General features: G+C 43.9%; 1 protein-coding gene across 5 annotated transcripts in view; it reads right to left on the bottom strand.

The window, feature by feature from the left end:
* cpne8 (copine 8) overlaps positions 1-17265 on the bottom strand; it is a 213452-nt gene that overhangs the window by 11544 nt on the left and 184643 nt on the right. For all 5 annotated transcript variants that reach the window (XR_004415211.1, XM_033039602.1, XM_033039601.1 and 2 more), the window contains one exon: positions 16412-16514. Coding sequence is in view for 4 of the 5 variants with exons in the window: in XM_033039602.1 (XP_032895493.1) it covers positions 16412-16514 (103 nt within the window). In the remaining variant the exon portion in view is untranslated. The remainder of the gene's footprint in view (positions 1-16411; positions 16515-17265) is intronic.

Raw genomic sequence — 17265 nt, forward strand, 5'->3', positions numbered from 1 at the left:
TTAATTTCTTTATTAAAAAGACAACTTGTCCTCCATATTGTGTTCCACATAATTTACAATGTCATTCAGACTTGGCACCGAGCAATTCTTTTGTTTTGCTAGACCATGCGTTTGTAGAAGAACGACTCAATTTTAGATTTGACTATTAGCTCTTTCATTCCCTCATTTTTATCAAAAGTGATAACATTCACAGTCCTCGGTAGGTACACACACTGGTCGCAAGTATTAGAGAAATGATTAGCTGAATGATAGAGCCATAATGTATCACAGTAACCCAAAGTCCATCAAACCAAAGGTGTGGCTACCAGTTCAATAGTACCCCAAAGTCCATCAAACCAATGGTATGGCAACCAGTTCTCATTCTCTTCATTGACAACCATCCCGATGAAGCTTGTTTAGGGTCAATGGATCAGGTGCCACCTGTAGGCGGTGTAATCCTTTCAGCCGAAAGGGGTTGTGCCATAAAGTTTGCACCTGTCCGAGGGTGTTGCTAGTCTCTTCATAGATCGTTGCACAGGTGAGGTGCTCTCCACCCCCCCCCCCCCCCCCCCCCCCCCTCGTCCTGTGGTGGGGTTCATCACCTTGATCTAGACGCTAGCATATCCAGGGGTTCGGACAGCTTCTCCTAGTAGGTTTGGATGGCCTGTTTCCACATCACCACGTAGAAGCGTCTGCTGGACTGGAAGCCAAAGACAAAGCCAGCGTAGATTGCAGTCTGTGTTGATCTAGAAGGTGCCACTGAAGTTGATAGCGTTGAACTCCTCAAATCCGACAGCAAGGCCAGGGTCAGAGTTGGCAGTCTGCAGTTACTCCCTGCCCTTGTTGCGCACTACCCAGTTAGGAACGATCTGCATCATCCCCTTTGAAACATCCTCAGATCAGTCTCACTGATGACGCTGTTCTCGGGGCACACGTCATAGATATCTGGGATGTTGTTGTCAAAGTCGTCCTTGCAGTTGTCTCCTCTGCTGTTACCATCGGCATCGATCTGGTCAGGGTTGGGAACAAAACTGTTCAACTATCTTGGTTGACTGGAAACGAAGCTGGACAATATCCAGACCACAATTTTAGATGACCAACACCGTCTTTCGTCATTAGAGTCTTTTGCCGATACCACCAGCCAAGACATACGAGCTATAGCGACAATGCTAACTACGGTGACCGAAGAGAACGCCAAGCTAAAGTCTAAGCTTAACGGCCTGGAAGGCAGTAGTCGCCGAAATAACATAAGGATAGGCGGTCTCCCCGAGAACATCAAAGGCCCCCAAACAACAGCTTTTTTCTCTCAACTCCTGCTCGAGACTCTTGGCGAACACACACTGGAATCAGCCCCGGAGCTAGACCGAGCCCACCGTACGCTAACATCCAAGCCAAGCCCTGGTGAGAAACCCAGAGCAGTTGTGATCTGCTTCCATAGATACCAGACCCGCGAGTTGGTGGTGCGTGAGGCTCGGAGGCAGAGGGGTAAGCCTAAGTACAAGGATATCCCGATCCACATTTTCAAAGACTACTGTCCCGAGATAGTTGAACAACGCTCCGCGTACCGAGACGTTATGAAGGAGCTGTACAACCTGGGTCTCAAACCCTCCCTTCATTATCCAGCCAAGCTGTTCATCATGGCCGGGGAAGGAAAGAGGCAACGACTAACATCTCCCGAGGACGCTCAGGATTTCATCTCATCTTACCGTCGACGCAGACCGGGACCCACAGACGACTGACTTCGCTCGGTACGTCTATATCCGAGTGGCACAGGGGTCCGGTTAATCTACGGTTACACTATGGACTAACTTTAGCTTGACTGCTCTTAGCAACTAGCCATTGCTAGCGCTCGGCCTTGCTGATTATACTAGACCCCTGTCTTGAAATGTATGAGGCTGGTAAGAATTCACCACGATTCGTGACTATCTTATACCAACTTTTCCTTATAATGTTTATGTGTAATCATACTTGAAAGGTTCTTCACCTGCACATGCTATAAAATTGGGCTTAAGGGACCCACTTTGTGGTTCGTGATCTGGTCTCTGCCTTCTTGTTTTTAGCAGCAGGCTGCTAACGCTGCCAGCATTCGGCTAGTTTGTTTACACTAGTCTTCCTAGCGGACTGTCTGGGGCTGATAAGAGCTCATTACAGCCAAGGCTGTGTTATACCAATCTGCTCCTACAGCGTTTTTGTTTAACAATACTTAATTGATGTTCTTTTGCCCTGCGCTTTAATCCAAGAGCCCAGTTTGCAACTTGCTAACTTCTCTAACGCTAACTCTTTCTTTATACCTTGTCGACTTTAAGATATACTAATACTATGTAATACCAAAGGAAGCTATTCTTGCTCCACTTATACGTTGGCTTGCTTATTCAGTATCACCATTTTGTTAATTTGCTTTGTCTTATTATTACTATCATGAAGCAACATATCAGGCAGCAGCTTTAGAGAAACACAGTTAATGTTTCTAGTTGATAACTTTTCACCTGAAACTTATTGAATTGAATCATTAAAGCAGTGTGTCATTGTCTAGTCACAGTTCTTCCTGATGTGCCGGGTTTATTTTGTACAGCACTTTGTTTTATTTTTGCTTTTGTGAGTGAACACATTAACTGTTCTCCATATGCAGCTGATCTTTAGCTTGTATTGATGCTTTGGAGACCAGCGAACAAAGTTTTATTATTTCAGGAGGAACTCAAAGGTTTCTGCAGCATCTCTGTCATTGACTTTTTAAAGTTAATCACTGCATTAACATGCCTTGTTTGGGATAAAGTATAAAAGTTGGAGTGTTATCTTGCTACTTTTTATAAGCGCTGTAATTAGATATTCAGGTATTGTCACTTTAGTCCAGGCGGTTGCACTGGAGTAAGTGCAGAGGAGATTAACCATGGTGTTGCCAGGATTGGAAGGCTTTAGTTATAGGGAGAGATTGAATTGGCTTGTCTTGTTTTCCCTGGTGCAAAGAAAACTGGGGTGACATCATTGACCGTGTAATAAGCTAATAAGAGAAGACAGCACTGTCTTATAGAAACTTACAAAATTCTTAAGGGGTTGGACAGGCTAGATGCAGGAAGATTGCTCCCGATGTTGGGGAAGTCCAGGACAAGGGGTCACAGCTTAAGGATAAGGGGGAAATCCTTTAAAACCGAGATGAGAAGAACTTTTTTCACACAGAGAGTGGTGAATCTCTGGAACTCTCTGCCACAGAGGGTAGTCGAGGCCAGTTCATTGGCTATATTTAAGAGGGAGTTAGTTGTGGCCCTTGTGGCTAAGGGGATCAGAGGGTATGGAGAGAAGGCAGGTACGGGATACTGAGTTGGATGATCAGCCATGATCATATTGAATGGCGGTGCAGGCTCGAAGGGCCGAATGGCCTACTCCTGCACCTAATTTCTATGTTTCTATGTTTCTATCATTACTATCATTACCATTAGTGTTAGCAATGTCATTGGCAGTGCAACTACTATGGCTATTATTTCAACTTTGTATTTATTTATTTATGTTTATTTTACTTTATTTCTACTTTCTATTTTTCAAATTATTATTATCATTGTTATTATTATTATTATGACTATACTTATTTCATTTTACGTTACTTTACTGACATTGAGCGATTTTGTTGCTTTGGGAGGTGGAAATATTGGGAGTTAAGATCGGATATCTCCATGCGGATGCGAGGACAACGCACCTTGGTTCAGTTGGGACATGGGGGATCTCAGGTCCGGGGACTCAGGTTTGAAAGATGGTTAAGTGATATGTGTCCCACTTGTTTGTTGTGTGTACGTGTGTATGTATCTTTTTTTAAATTTTATTACTCCTTCCCCCACCCCACATCCCCACTCTCGGCAGCTGGCTTCAATGCGCTCTTCCGTCTCGACTTGCAGTACTACAGCGCTCTGCCCACTCGCTTGGATATAGCTAACTATGGCCAACACAAACGACACTCTTAGATTTGTCTCGTGGAACGTGAGGGGGGTGGGAAGTCCTACCAAGACTGACAGGATCTTGGCCCACTTGCAACAGCTCAAAGGCGATATATTGTTTATTCAAGAGACCCACCTTCGCAACAGAGAGGTAACACGGCTTAAGAGAGGCTGGATTAGCCACTTATTTCACTCGAAATTTAATGATAGGGCTAGGGGTACTGCCATCCTGATTCGTAAGAACGTTATGTTCGAACCACAGAAAACTGTGGAGGATCCTGCTGGCCGCTTTGTCATGGTGTCTGGCAAACTGCAAGACACACCTGTCATATTGGCCAGCATTTACGGTCCCAACTGGGATGACAGCTCATTTGAAACCAAATTTTTTACATCTCTCCCAAATATTGAAAATCACCACGTCATTGTGGGTGAAGATTTTAATCTGGTCCAAGACCCTATACTGGACAGATCTTCGAACAAATCCTCTACTTTAACTAAATCAGGTAAGACTTTGCATGCTTTTGCCAAACAACTTGGGCTCACAGACCCATGGAGATTTACATTCCCCACGACTAAATTATTTTCATTTTTTTCTCACGTGCACCGTACCTATACCCGTATAGACATCTTTCTCTTAGATAACAGACTGCTCTCCAAAATCAAATCCAGCGAGTATCATAGCATCGTAATATCAGATCACGCTGCGACCTCCCTCGATCTCCACTTTCGTAAACGAACTAACTCCTTTAAACAGTGGAGGTTCAACTCCTCATTATTAGCAGAGGCTCACTACATGCAATTCTTGCACTCCCAAATCACTTTATATTTTGAGCTGAATGCTCGCCGGACATAGAAAGAGGTATACTCTGGGAAGCTTCAAAAGCCTATATTAGGGGCCAACTTATCTCTTTTGTCTCCAACCTGAAAAGAACCGAGACGTCCCAAACGGCAGACCTGTTACAAAAAATAAAGGACATTGATGACAAATACGCATCTGACCCAGACCCTAACCTTTATAGAAAACGTCTTAGGTTACAAACAGACTTTGACCTCACGTCTACTAATAAAGCCAAGCTACGACTGCTTAAATCTAGGCAACACTTTTTTGAATCTGGGGATAAAGCTGGGAAGCTTTTGGCCCATCAGGCCAGAACCGAGGCGACTTCACGGCTAATTCCAGCCATTAGATCCAGCTTAGGGGAGATTCATACTGATCCTCTTAGAATTAATGAGGCATTTGCTAAATTCTACGCTGAACTATACGCTTCCGATTGTCCTCCCACTGCAGGTGACATGCTCAGTAGTATGACGTTTCCCCGAATTGACGATGAAGCCACGAGAGACTTGGGTGGTCCCATAACTGCTGCTGAGGTCCAAGCAGCCATCACATCGCTGCAAAGTGGAAAGTCACCCGGCCCTGACGGCTTCACTGTAGAATATTACAAAGCTTTCTCTGCTCTCCTCACACCAGTCCTGAGAGATATGTACAATGAGGTGTTTTTACATCGTCGCCTACCGCCCACCTTGTCGTGGGCTACTATCCCCCTAATTCTTAAAAAGGAGAAAGATCCCCTGCTTTGTAGTAGCTATAGACCAATTTCACTCCTGAATGTGGACCTCAAAATCCTCTCTAAAGCCCTTGCGCTCCGTTTTCAACGAGTGATGCCCTTTATTATCTCGTTAGATCAAACAGGTTTCATACCAGGCCGACAGTCTTCCCACAATACTAGGCATCTCCTTAACATCATCCATTCAGTGAGTAGTGAGATCCCGGAGATAGTGGTCTCCCTCGACGCCGAAAAAGCTTTCGACAGGGTCGAGTGGAGGTACCTATATGAGGCGATGGACAGGTTTGGCCTCGGTAACAGTTTTATTCTTTGGGACAGACTATTATACTCGTCCCCGGTGGCCTCAGTACAAACAAATGGCACACTGTCGCCCCACTTCCCCCTTCAGAGAGGTACCAGACAGGGTTGCCCGTTATCACCACTCCTGTTTGCTGTCGCGATAGAACCCTTGGCGGTCTGGTAACGCTCAGAGAAGGGCTTTAAAGGTATTACACGGTTCGACACAACTCATAAAGTCTCATTGTATGCGGATGACCTGCTCCTGTACATCTCGAACCCAGTCAGCTCTCTCCCTGTGATTACGAATATTTTAGAACGATTTGGTGTGTATTCTGGTTACAAACTTAACTACCAAAAGAGTGAGCTATTACCGATTAACTCATTGGCTAAGCAGCTCCCTCGCTCTTTAACCTCATTCAAATGGGCAGAGGACGGGTTTCGCTACCTCGGCATCTTTATCACAACACCCTTATCTGATATGTTCCGCACAAACTTTCTGCCTCTGGTTGAGAAAGCCGAAAGAGATTTTGACCGCTGGTCAGTTTTACCGCTATCCCTCGTGGGCCGGATAAATCTGGTCCAGATGGTCGTCCTACCCAAATTCCTGTATCTTTTCCAGCACGTCCCTATACTTATCACTAAATCTTTTTTTTGATAAATTAGAAAGGACAATATCTAAATTTTTATGGGGTAGCAAACCGGCTAGAATCCGAAAGGCGAAACTGCAGTCTCCTAAGAGTGACGACGGTTTGGCACTTCCTGACTTTAGGCGATACTATTGGGCAGCTAACTTGCAAAAACTCCTGTATTGGATGAATGATGATTGCGACTACCTACCGACCTGGGTACACATGGAAAAGGCGAGTTCACGTCTCCCGTTGCGGTCTGTCCTATGCTCCCAACTCCCCCTTCCTATAACATCTGTGGGTGCAGGCCCAATTGCGTCCCTCTCGCTCAAGATATTGAGTCAACTCAGGAAAAACTTCGGTTTACAAGGCCCTTCCATCTTGACCCCACTGCTTAAAAATCACATCTTTAAACCTTCAAGTACAGACCACGCATTCAAAACCTGGCATAGCAACGGTATCAGTAGTATCAAAAACCTATACAAGGATGACATCTTTTCGTCCTTTGCGGAGCTCCCGTCCAACTACAGCCTCCCAAACTCCCACCTTTTTCGTTTTTTCCAGATTAGGGATTTTGTGAAGAAGACATTCCCCCATTTCCCAAATCGCCCCCCTGAAACCCTGACCAATACCATCTTAGCTCTAGATCCCAACCGGAAGAAATGCATCTCTGTTTTGTATAACTTGTTAGGGTCGGTTATATTGAAACCTCATACCTCATTAAAAGCTGCGTGGGAGGGTGAGCTGAATACAAAACTAACAGACCAGCAATGGGACTCTGCCTTGGATTTGATCCATTCTTCCTCCATATGTGCCCGTCATGGCCTAATCCAATGCAAAGTCCTTCACAAAGTCCACTACACAAATGCAAGATTATCTAGAATTTACCCCGCTGTTAGGGACACCTGCAACAGATGCTAGCAGCCTTTTGGAGGAGTGCTTTCGACTTGATAAGCAGAGCCTATGGCCAGGCTATTCTTCCAAACCCACTGTCAGCCATTTTTGGTACCCCTCCCAACACCAACCTCTCTGTTGCGGTGAAACGGGTCCTAGCTTTTACAACCTTGTTAGCCCGGAGACTGATCTTGCTTAACTGGAGGCTCACCTGTCCCCCGACACACGCCCGCTGGATTAAGGAGGTGCTTTACAATTTAAAGCTTGAAAAATTTAGGTTCTCTCTCAAAGGCTCTACCAAGACATTCCTAGATACATGGAACCCTTTCTTGGAACTTGTTAACTCTCTCAACTTGTCCCCGGACTCGGAAGAGGACTGAGTGCTCTCCACCATTGTTCTGCTCTACTGCAGCTGCTCTACCCTTACCACCCCCCCCCCCCAACACTTATTTATTTAATTAATTAATTACTTATTTACTGTTATTAGTGACCCCCTTTTTTTTTCTTGGTACTTTTTGTTTCGTTTATCTTACCATATTTGTGTGGATGTGTACGTATGTGAGTGTTGTTTGTCCCCGTTTGGTTCCGACCTGATTCGGGTGGGTTGAAGGTGGGCAAGGGTAAGGGCTTTGAGGGTCGCTTACATACTGTTGCACAATTATGCCTTGACTGTCACTGTCTGTTATCATTGTATGTATGCAAATTGCTGTGAAATTCAAATAAAAAGATTTAAATAAAGATTGATCGATCAAATGTGGTTTGTCTTTCCGAAGTTGTGACCAAAGACTTTGCACTTCCTCCTGATCTGCAAAGATGTTCTTTCTTCTGTATGGATCAGCTTTACATGGCGCTGCAGGTAGCGATCAATCAGAAACACCTTGTTACATCCTGGGTGGGGCAAGGTCTTTCACGCACCTCTTCCTGCTGCTCTTTTATGCGTTTCATAAGTCCGTCAACTCCTCTGTAAACAGCACAGCAACCCTTATACTGACATCGATACACGGTGGGGAAATCTTCCCTTTCCAAGTTTGACTTTGGTTTCCAGCCACGTTTTTGTCCAGATTGTATCTTCACAGCCTTAATATTGCACTTCTTAACTGGTAACTTAATCTTCTTCTTCCAATATGGTTGAAAAGACTCATCTGATGAGCCATTCTTAACTTTTATTTCTCTGTCATCTTCACTTGATAAATACCTTTCAGAAAGATCACTGGACTCCAATCCATCCACAACATCGTTTCTTATAGAAAAGTTGCTTCATTGCAGTTAACTGTTTTTTTTCACATTTAATGGTTGAATTGCATCTTGTACCTGAACTTTTTCTCAAGAGCACTCTGTATATTCATGATCTGAGCACAAGAACATATCCTTCTTCAATGGGGATTCCCAGTTGTCCACATCCACTGACTGCGAAGTGGCTCCACTCTATGTACAAGACTGAAAGTCTGCTAACACTGGGACAGTTTGATGCTTCGCAACATTATCACCCTCACCATTTTCACTCACTGTACCATTCCAAGGTGAAAGGGTTATTGAACCATCCATTGAGTCCTTATTTCTACTGGATGGGCACTGTCCCTCATTCAAAACAATGCTGCGACTTGAATGCATGTCCAGGATGTAACTGGCCCTCTGTTATCAGAGTTCTGAACAGTCCTTCCAATTGCGAGGATTCTGCCTGATTCACCTCTATCCTATTGCAGACATTGGACTTTGTCTCTCTAACTGGTGTGTTATAATACTCAGAACTATATTCTCCACACTAACCTTTCCATTGCTCTACATATTTGAGGTGAGCCGGGCTTGATTGCATTTATTCATGCTAATCCTTTGTGTCTTGCTGACATTGAAAAAGGGTGCAAGATTCTTTACTCATCATTTAGCCGTTGAATAACTATTAACTGGGTTCCTGCTTAATTAATGTTTCTATACTTAGCTGACGATTCAATTTCAATAGGTTTGTTTTTATCTGTATTCTGGGTCAAGGGATGAACCATGGACATATGACCATTCAAATTGTGAGCTTTCTCGAACTGCTACTCACATTGGCCACAAGCAAATTCAAGTTCGGCTTCTGCCTTGTGCTTGGTCATATGGTATTTCAAGGATGCTCTCTGCCTGCACTGGAAACCACAAACTTCACACTGCAAAGGTTTTGCTCCAGTATGGCTCATTTGTTGAACTGACAGGTGTTTCTGCTGTTTGAAAGTCTGTCCACATTCATCACTAATGTAGTTGCTTTTCACAAATCAAGTTGTTCTTCCTCCCAAGTTGTCCATCAGCATGTGAAACCAGCATTCTTCTTACTTCTCCATCAATGCCAACTGGTTGTCTGATCCATCCCAACTCAGCTCCTCACTTTGATCCCGGCTGGGAATTACCTCCATCCAGTTCTGTGACTGAGTTGCACTCCAAAATCAAGGCTTTTCAACTCAACAACCTGATTGCTCTCCTTCAGCTGCTGTGTGATGGAAACGAGATGGTCATTTTCAGACTGGGCATTGGTGAGCACATTTCTCATCTGTTTCAGCTCGGTCTAAAGCTGCCATCTTTTTCTGGTTGCTTCAAGAACCTGTGGTAATGGATCCATCTTTGTCATTGTTATAAACGTAAGGACAGTTGTCAACCTTATTCAGGACGTTTTGGTGCAGGGGTGGTTCCCCAAGTCCAGCCCATCATGGGCCAACCTCAGGATAAAAAGTAGGGTCAATAGCCCCATTGTCCTTTCTTGGTTCTCCTCCATTTACAGTATCAGATGTCTCCAACAGGAGTAATCTTCAATCATCACGGCGGTTGGTGTCATAGTAGCACCTGGTACAGTCTCCTCCAACATCCGATCCCAGTAGTATGGACTGTGTCTGTGTTCAACTGGCAGTGGCTTCTGCATTTTCAACCCCTGTGAATGCAAGACTGACAAGGTTGTGCTTAAGGTCTGAATGACAATAAAGGCATTCAATTGTGCTTAATTGTTGTGCGTATGTAATTCATTAATTGTTGTGATTGGCCACCCCCCCCCCCCCCCCCCTTCTTCTACAGAGCGCTCTCTCTCTCTCTCCCTCTCTCTTTTCATTCCATATGCCTCCTACTGGTCAAGACACATTACTCAAACGTTTGGTCAATTTATAATTCAATATTCTATAATCCTTGTTGTTCTTATGATAAAAATAACACGTGTTGTACAGCTGCCTTTCCATCACTCTTATCCAAATTATTTGTCCAATCACCAAATCACTTCTTAGTACACAACTTAGTACACAATTGTAACAAACGTTTTCAGCCTGTTAAGCCCAATCCCTTATTTGTAACAAACCTTTGCCATCTGTAAAGCCCAATCCTGGCTACTCTCTCTGGTAGGAAATTCACAAGTCTTTTCAAAACACTGTCTCCTCAAGACACATCTTTCAATACACATCTTTTCAAGACACCCAGTCTTTCCAATACACAATGAGTGACTTTGTAGCCTGCCGTGCCCAATCCTTTAATTGTGACAAAACCTCTTTAGTATGCCGTGCCCAATCCTTTAATAATTTCCAATACACAAGCCAATCCGTTACACAAGTGGTCTTACCTTCGCTGTCTGCTACCTGCAACCTCCGGCAACCACCTGCAACCGCACGGAAACCTTGGGTGGGGCGCAAAGTCTCCAGAGGTTTCCGTTCAGGTTTCCAAATTGGGACAGGGGCATAAGGTTTGACTGATGTCTCTAACAGTTTTATTCTTGTTTCTCAGTCTCATAATGGCTTATTTGACTTTCATTGGCACAACTTTTGTCCTCGTGTTGATAAACAGCGATAAAGGTTTCCAAAGGTGATGGAAAGACTGGAGGAAAGACTAGGTGCTGAGAGCTCTCTTGTACCTGTATTTAGGAGGTATTTGAACACACCTGAGCAATTACAAACACCTGTGAAGCCATGTGTCCCAAACATTATGGTGTCCTGAAATGGGGGACTATGTGTAAACACAGCTGTAATTTCTACATGGTGACACCAAAATGTATAAAAATGGCCTTTAATAAAATCTGACAATGTGCACTTTAACCATATGTGATTTTTTTTCTATTTCAAATCTCAAATTATGGAGTACAGAGGCAAATAAATAAATGATCGGTTTTTGTCCCAAACATTATGGAGGGCACTGTACATTAAAGGAATGTCAGGACTAAGAAGTCTTGAAAATTCCCATCTTTACCACCAATCCCTAGGCACAGCCGTAACCACAATGGAATAGATATATTATGAAATGTAAAATCACAGAATGGTTACAGCGCAGGAGGCCACTCAACATGAAACCTTATTTCCCTTGCCTCATCCATAGTTCTGTTAATTCTTTCAGATATTTATCCACCTACATGTTCAATGCCACAACCAAATCTGTATCCGCTGTAACGCAGGCAATGTATTCCATATCCTTCTCCTTGCGTATAACGTGCACAGTCTAAAGTTGTAGGACAACTTGTTCTATTTGATCTTATTTGATTGTACACGCCAGGTTGACTGCAATAAAATTCCTTGTATGTGAATACTTGGCCAATAAACTTACTTACTTACTTATTTCTTATTCGTCGAAACAGGGCGGACCACGTGAAGGTTGTATTCTCCCACCCTTCCATATCCCAATCAATCACCTTGTAAATGTTTGTCCTCACTAACATTAATCAACTTTATCCTCTCATTCTAAACTGCTCTGCTGATGGAATCTGGGTTTTTATCAGTCAATCCACTCAATACTTTTGATAGATTTAAATCCTTCTGGCAAATCTTGCCACCTTGCTGTTCCAAGCAGATAGAAGATTAAAGCAGAGTGGCAGGGCCTTTGGCCTACAATGCTTTTGCCATCCACAATGCCAAATTAAACTAACTCCATCTGTTTAATGATAATAACAGACATTATTAAATTATATCTGTTTAATGATACCTCATATGATCATTAATATGAGGCATCTAATATGATCCTTATATGGTCACAGGTTTCAAAGGTCTTTTATTGTACCAATTAAGGTACAGTGATATTCGTATTACCATATAGCCGTACTAAAAAAAAGCAACAAGACACACAACTACATAAAAGTTAACAAAAGCATCCATCACAGAGAATTCCCCACATTCCTCACTGTAATGGAAGGAAATAAAGTCTAATCTTCTTCCCTCATTTTTCTCCCATGGTCGTGGCAGTCGAACCATCCGCAGTCGAGGTGATCAAAGCTACTGCAGTCGGCGATTGAAACCTCCGCATCGGGGCAGTCGAAGCTCCCACATCGGGGCGGTCGATGCTCCCGTAGTTTGGAGCTCCTGAAGTCAGTCTCTAACCAGGGACCGTGATGTTACAATGTTAAGTCCCGCAGGCTCCACGGTTCGAGCTCCCGAAGTCGGTCTCCAGCAAAGGCCGCCAACTCCATGATGTTAGGCCACAGGGCGGACGGCGATACGATATGGGAAAAAAATTGCGTCTCCGTCGAGGCAAGAGATTTTTTAAAAAGTTTCCCCCAACCCTCCTCACCCATATAAAACCAGCTAAAGAACACTAGAACATACATTTAAGACACACTATAAAACAACAGAGAAGGGACAGACTGTTGGCGAGGCAGCCATATATGATCATATGATCCATATCCCTCTTGATCCATGAGGAACACATGAGCGATCCTCATATGATGATATCATATGATTCATATGATATCACAGGGATGTTATATGATCCATATCATTGATATCTGATCCATATCCCTTCATTCACTGCATGTTCATGTACCTGTCTAAATGCTGCTTAAATGCCACTTATTGCTTCCCCCATCACCCTTGGCAGTGCATTCCAGGCACCCAGCATTCTGTGTAAAATCAAACATGTATCGAAAATCTCCTTTAAAATTTTCCCCTCTCAATTTAAAGCTATGTATTCTGGTATTTGACATTTTCACCGTGAGAAAGAAATCCTATAATTTACCCAATCTATGCTTCTCCTAATTTTATATGCTCCTGTCACATCTCCCCTCAGCCTCCAACGGTCCAGAGAAAAAATGTCACACCTCTCCTTATGGCCAATACTGTCTGATCCAGGGTACACAAAAATGCTGTAGAAACTCAGCGGGTGCAGCAGCATCTATGGAGCGAAGGAAATAGGTAACGTTTTGGGCCGAAACCCTTCTTCAGACTGACCCTCAGACAATCCAACCTCATCGTTCCCCAGCCCCACATGGCCCGTTTTTACCTTCTCCCCAAAATCCACGAACCTGACTGTCCCGGTAGACACATTGTCTCTGCCTGTTCGTGCCCCACCGAACTCATCTCCACATACCTTGACTCCATCCTATCCCCCTTGGTCAAATCCCTTCCTACCTATGTTCAAGACACCTCAGACACTCTCCGCCGCCTCCGCGCATTCCATTCTCTAGGCCCTCACCCCCTCATTAAAAAAAAAAATTTGAACACACTATCCAGGCTGCATTCTAGTGAATCTCGATTGCACCTTTTCTAAAGCCTCCACATTATTTCTGTAATGGGGCAATCAGAACAGCAGACACTACTACAAATGCGGCCACACAAAAGTTTCATACAGTTGCACGAGTTCCTGACTTTAGACGTTAGAGATACAGAGCGGAAACAGGTGCTGCAGCCAACCGAGTTCACACCAACCAGCAATCACCCCATACACTAACACCAAAGATTATAGAGGAGCAAGATAGACCACTCCTCGAAAAACGCGTAGTATGACGTGTGTGATTGTCGACGCCATTTTATTGAGCATTTTATTGGGCTGTCATGGCGTCCTCATCTAAATCTTCATCTCACTGCTCCGCTATCAATTGTTCTAATCGTAAATCTAAACGACCAGACCTGTCATTCTTTAGGTTCCCCGATAAAAAAGAAAGGTGAGAAAATATTATTATTATTTTTTGTCGATATTCTGTCGTGAAAATGTTATTTTCTGTTCTCCCATCAACGGCCATTGTGAAACTAGGTTTGTCGGTACATTAGAAAGTTAGTAGACTTATTTTTAATAGATCTTTACTTACCACTATAATAAAGACAATTTTAACACTTCTGTACGTTTTTGGTTTTGTTCTTGTAAGGGATTGGTCTCCAAAATATGGCCCGCGGGACACATTAGGCCCAGTGACCACGAGATTTTTCGAGCTCAGATTCAAGTCCGAGAACGCGGCGGCTGTTACCCGTTATAGCCCTCGAATTGTCGAGACATCACAAGCAAAGATCACAAGCCCGCCGTGAAGAAGGGTGCAATCAAAGATTATACAACTCTGCTCTATCATCTTTGGGTGCAATGGTGGGCCGTGGCGTTCGGCGGCGGCGGCGGCGGCGGCGGTTGCAATCAAAGATACTAGAAGAGCTCTGCTCTATAATCTTTGGTCGGAATGGGACGGCTGAACGTTATAACATGCTATCGTTCCACCCTCCCTCTCCCCCCTTCTCCCTCTTCCCCCTTCTCCCTCTTCCCCCTTCTCCCTCTCCCCTCTCGATCCCTCTCCCCTCTCGATCCCTCTCCCCTCTCGATCCCTCTCCCTTCTCTCGATCCCTCTCTCCCCTCTCTTCTCTCGATCCCTCTCTCCCTCTCTTCTCTCGATCTCTCTCTCCCTCTCTTCTCTCGAATCTCTCTCTCCCTCTCTTCTCTCGATCTCTCTCTCTCCCTCCCTTACGCTTAAAGAAATGGCGGCCGTGACGTTCCGTCACGTACTACACGTCAGTCCATTGGATTTCGGAGGAGTGGTCTATCTTGCTCTGCTATAAGATCTTTGCTAACACTACCCTCCAATGATTTGGGGGGCACAATGACGCAGCTGGTAGCTGCTGCCTCACAGCACCAGAGACACAGGTTCGATCCGGACCTCGGGTCCAATCTGTGTGCTATTTGCACGTTCTCTCCATGACGATGTGGGTTTCCTCCGGGTGCTCCAGTTTCCTCGTACATCCCAAAGATTTGCAGGTTTGTAGGTCAATTGGCCTCTGTAAAATTGCCCCTAATGTGTAGGGAGTGGCTGAGAAAGTGGGATAACACAGAACTAGTGTGAACGGGTGATCAATGGTCAACGTGGATTCGATGGGCCGAAGGGCCCGTTTCCATGCTCTATCTCAAACAAAAATGTCACCTCCTTCTCATGTGGATCAATAGGGTTGTTCTTCATATGTTAATTATCAGAGCTTCTTTTCTGATCTTGTAGTGTCCATTTGAGGAATGTATAGGCTTTACCTGTCCTGTTAAGGCAAATGTTGTTGCTTGCTCATTCTTCCTTCCCTTGCCCAGTCCTTTCTCTGCACTGAGTCATTGATACTCCTTGGTTTGCATTATAAAACCTTCTTAGCTCCTATTACTTTTAGCTCATCAGTGAAGCTTACAAGCATTACCTTGTCTATTCTCATGTGGAAGCAAAAACATCAGATTTTTCCACATCTAACATAATCATTATCATGTGTTTTCCAGAACTCTTCGCGTTTGTCCCAAAACTATTATTCTCACACATGTTTCAAAGAACCCCGAACAGATCTCACTCTAAAACCTTATATCCTCTCTCAACTACTGTTTCCCTCTCCCTGAATACAGATAGAACTGTGCGTCATTTTCAGCATTTTTTCAGATTTTCGTCATCTACCTTTTTTAGTGCTTTTGATTTGTTGCTCTAATTTCACCTCACAGATCCGTGAACTCTCATTCTTCACATAATGGGCATAGTTGATCTACCCAAGCATCACCCTTGCCACTTTCGTACTTTGGAAAAAGAAACTGCAATATCTTTTTGAAAGCAAGATAAACCATACTGTAAAAATTGTAAAAATGTGGCGTCAGAAATGATATGTGCAAGTTCTAATGATTTAAATAATTAATGAAATGGATAGTCTTAATGACATAAGATTTTGATGAGGTGCGTTTATAATGAATGTTCATGTTAACATTATCTTTACACCAAATTAACATTATCTTACACTCTAATCTGCATTCTGGGACAGCTGCAAAATAAGTGGGGTTTTCTTTAAGTCACATAACATGTTTAAAATATCCTGCCATGCATCTTCTGCAGTGAAAAGACTGCTTTTCAAATTGAATCAGACCTTTCAGGCGTTGAACACATAATAAATTTGCATACTGTATTTCTCCAAAAGATTTAACAAATAATCGAATATGTCAGAAAACTTACATTGACGATGGATTCTTTTGTCTGTGCCATATCTGAGATGACTCCATCGGTGATAATAAGGAGGATAAAATATTGTGAACCATCCTTAACAGAGGCAGCATACCTGCGAAGGAACAGGAATAATACATTGGAATCTCAAAGACATTTCAGCTTACAATTGTTGTTTTAGATTGCTGAGAAATCTTAGACTTTTTTTTCATTACTGTAAATTGCTCATAACACGTATGTAAAATCTGAAACACCCAATGAAACCAGGTTACATCACTGATGATGTGTTCAGGAGCATCTATCGATGTATTTGTATCAATCACTGTGCTGGTGAAACCAGTGGCGACCAGGAATAGACTGGTTGACAACCAAGAATAGGGTGGTGACGACTGGAGAGACTGTGGACAGCTCGGAAAGACGGCAACTGGGGCGGGGCGGGTTGGCAGCCCAAACCGCATCCTCTGAGAGGAGGAGACCCAAATCACGCTACAGAAAAACACATGGAAAAATACCCCCAGGGGTCCCCGAGAGGGGGGGAGTATGAGCACCTCAGTTGGACGGATCAAAGGTTAACGACTAATGGCAATGGACAACTGACTATGAGTATCAAATGCAGATGTGGTAAGGTTTGCAAGAACAGCCGAGGCCTGAAGATTCATCAGACCCGGATGAAGTGTTTGGAGGAACAGGGAGTGTCACAACGCACAGGTATTTTACCTGGTGAGACGCAGGAGGAGCCGGGCCCGGAATCACCCCATAGAGCTCGAAGCCTCCAAGTGGCGCAACTAGTCCCTCGGAACAGTTCTCCGGAGAAGGTTCGAGTCAAATGGCCTCAGGCCTGCAAGACGGCAGTCTGGCATCAGTTC

The sequence above is a fragment of the Amblyraja radiata genome, chromosome 21 (assembly GCF_010909765.2).
Source record: "Amblyraja radiata isolate CabotCenter1 chromosome 21, sAmbRad1.1.pri, whole genome shotgun sequence".
Lineage (NCBI taxonomy): Eukaryota > Metazoa > Chordata > Chondrichthyes > Rajiformes > Rajidae > Amblyraja > Amblyraja radiata.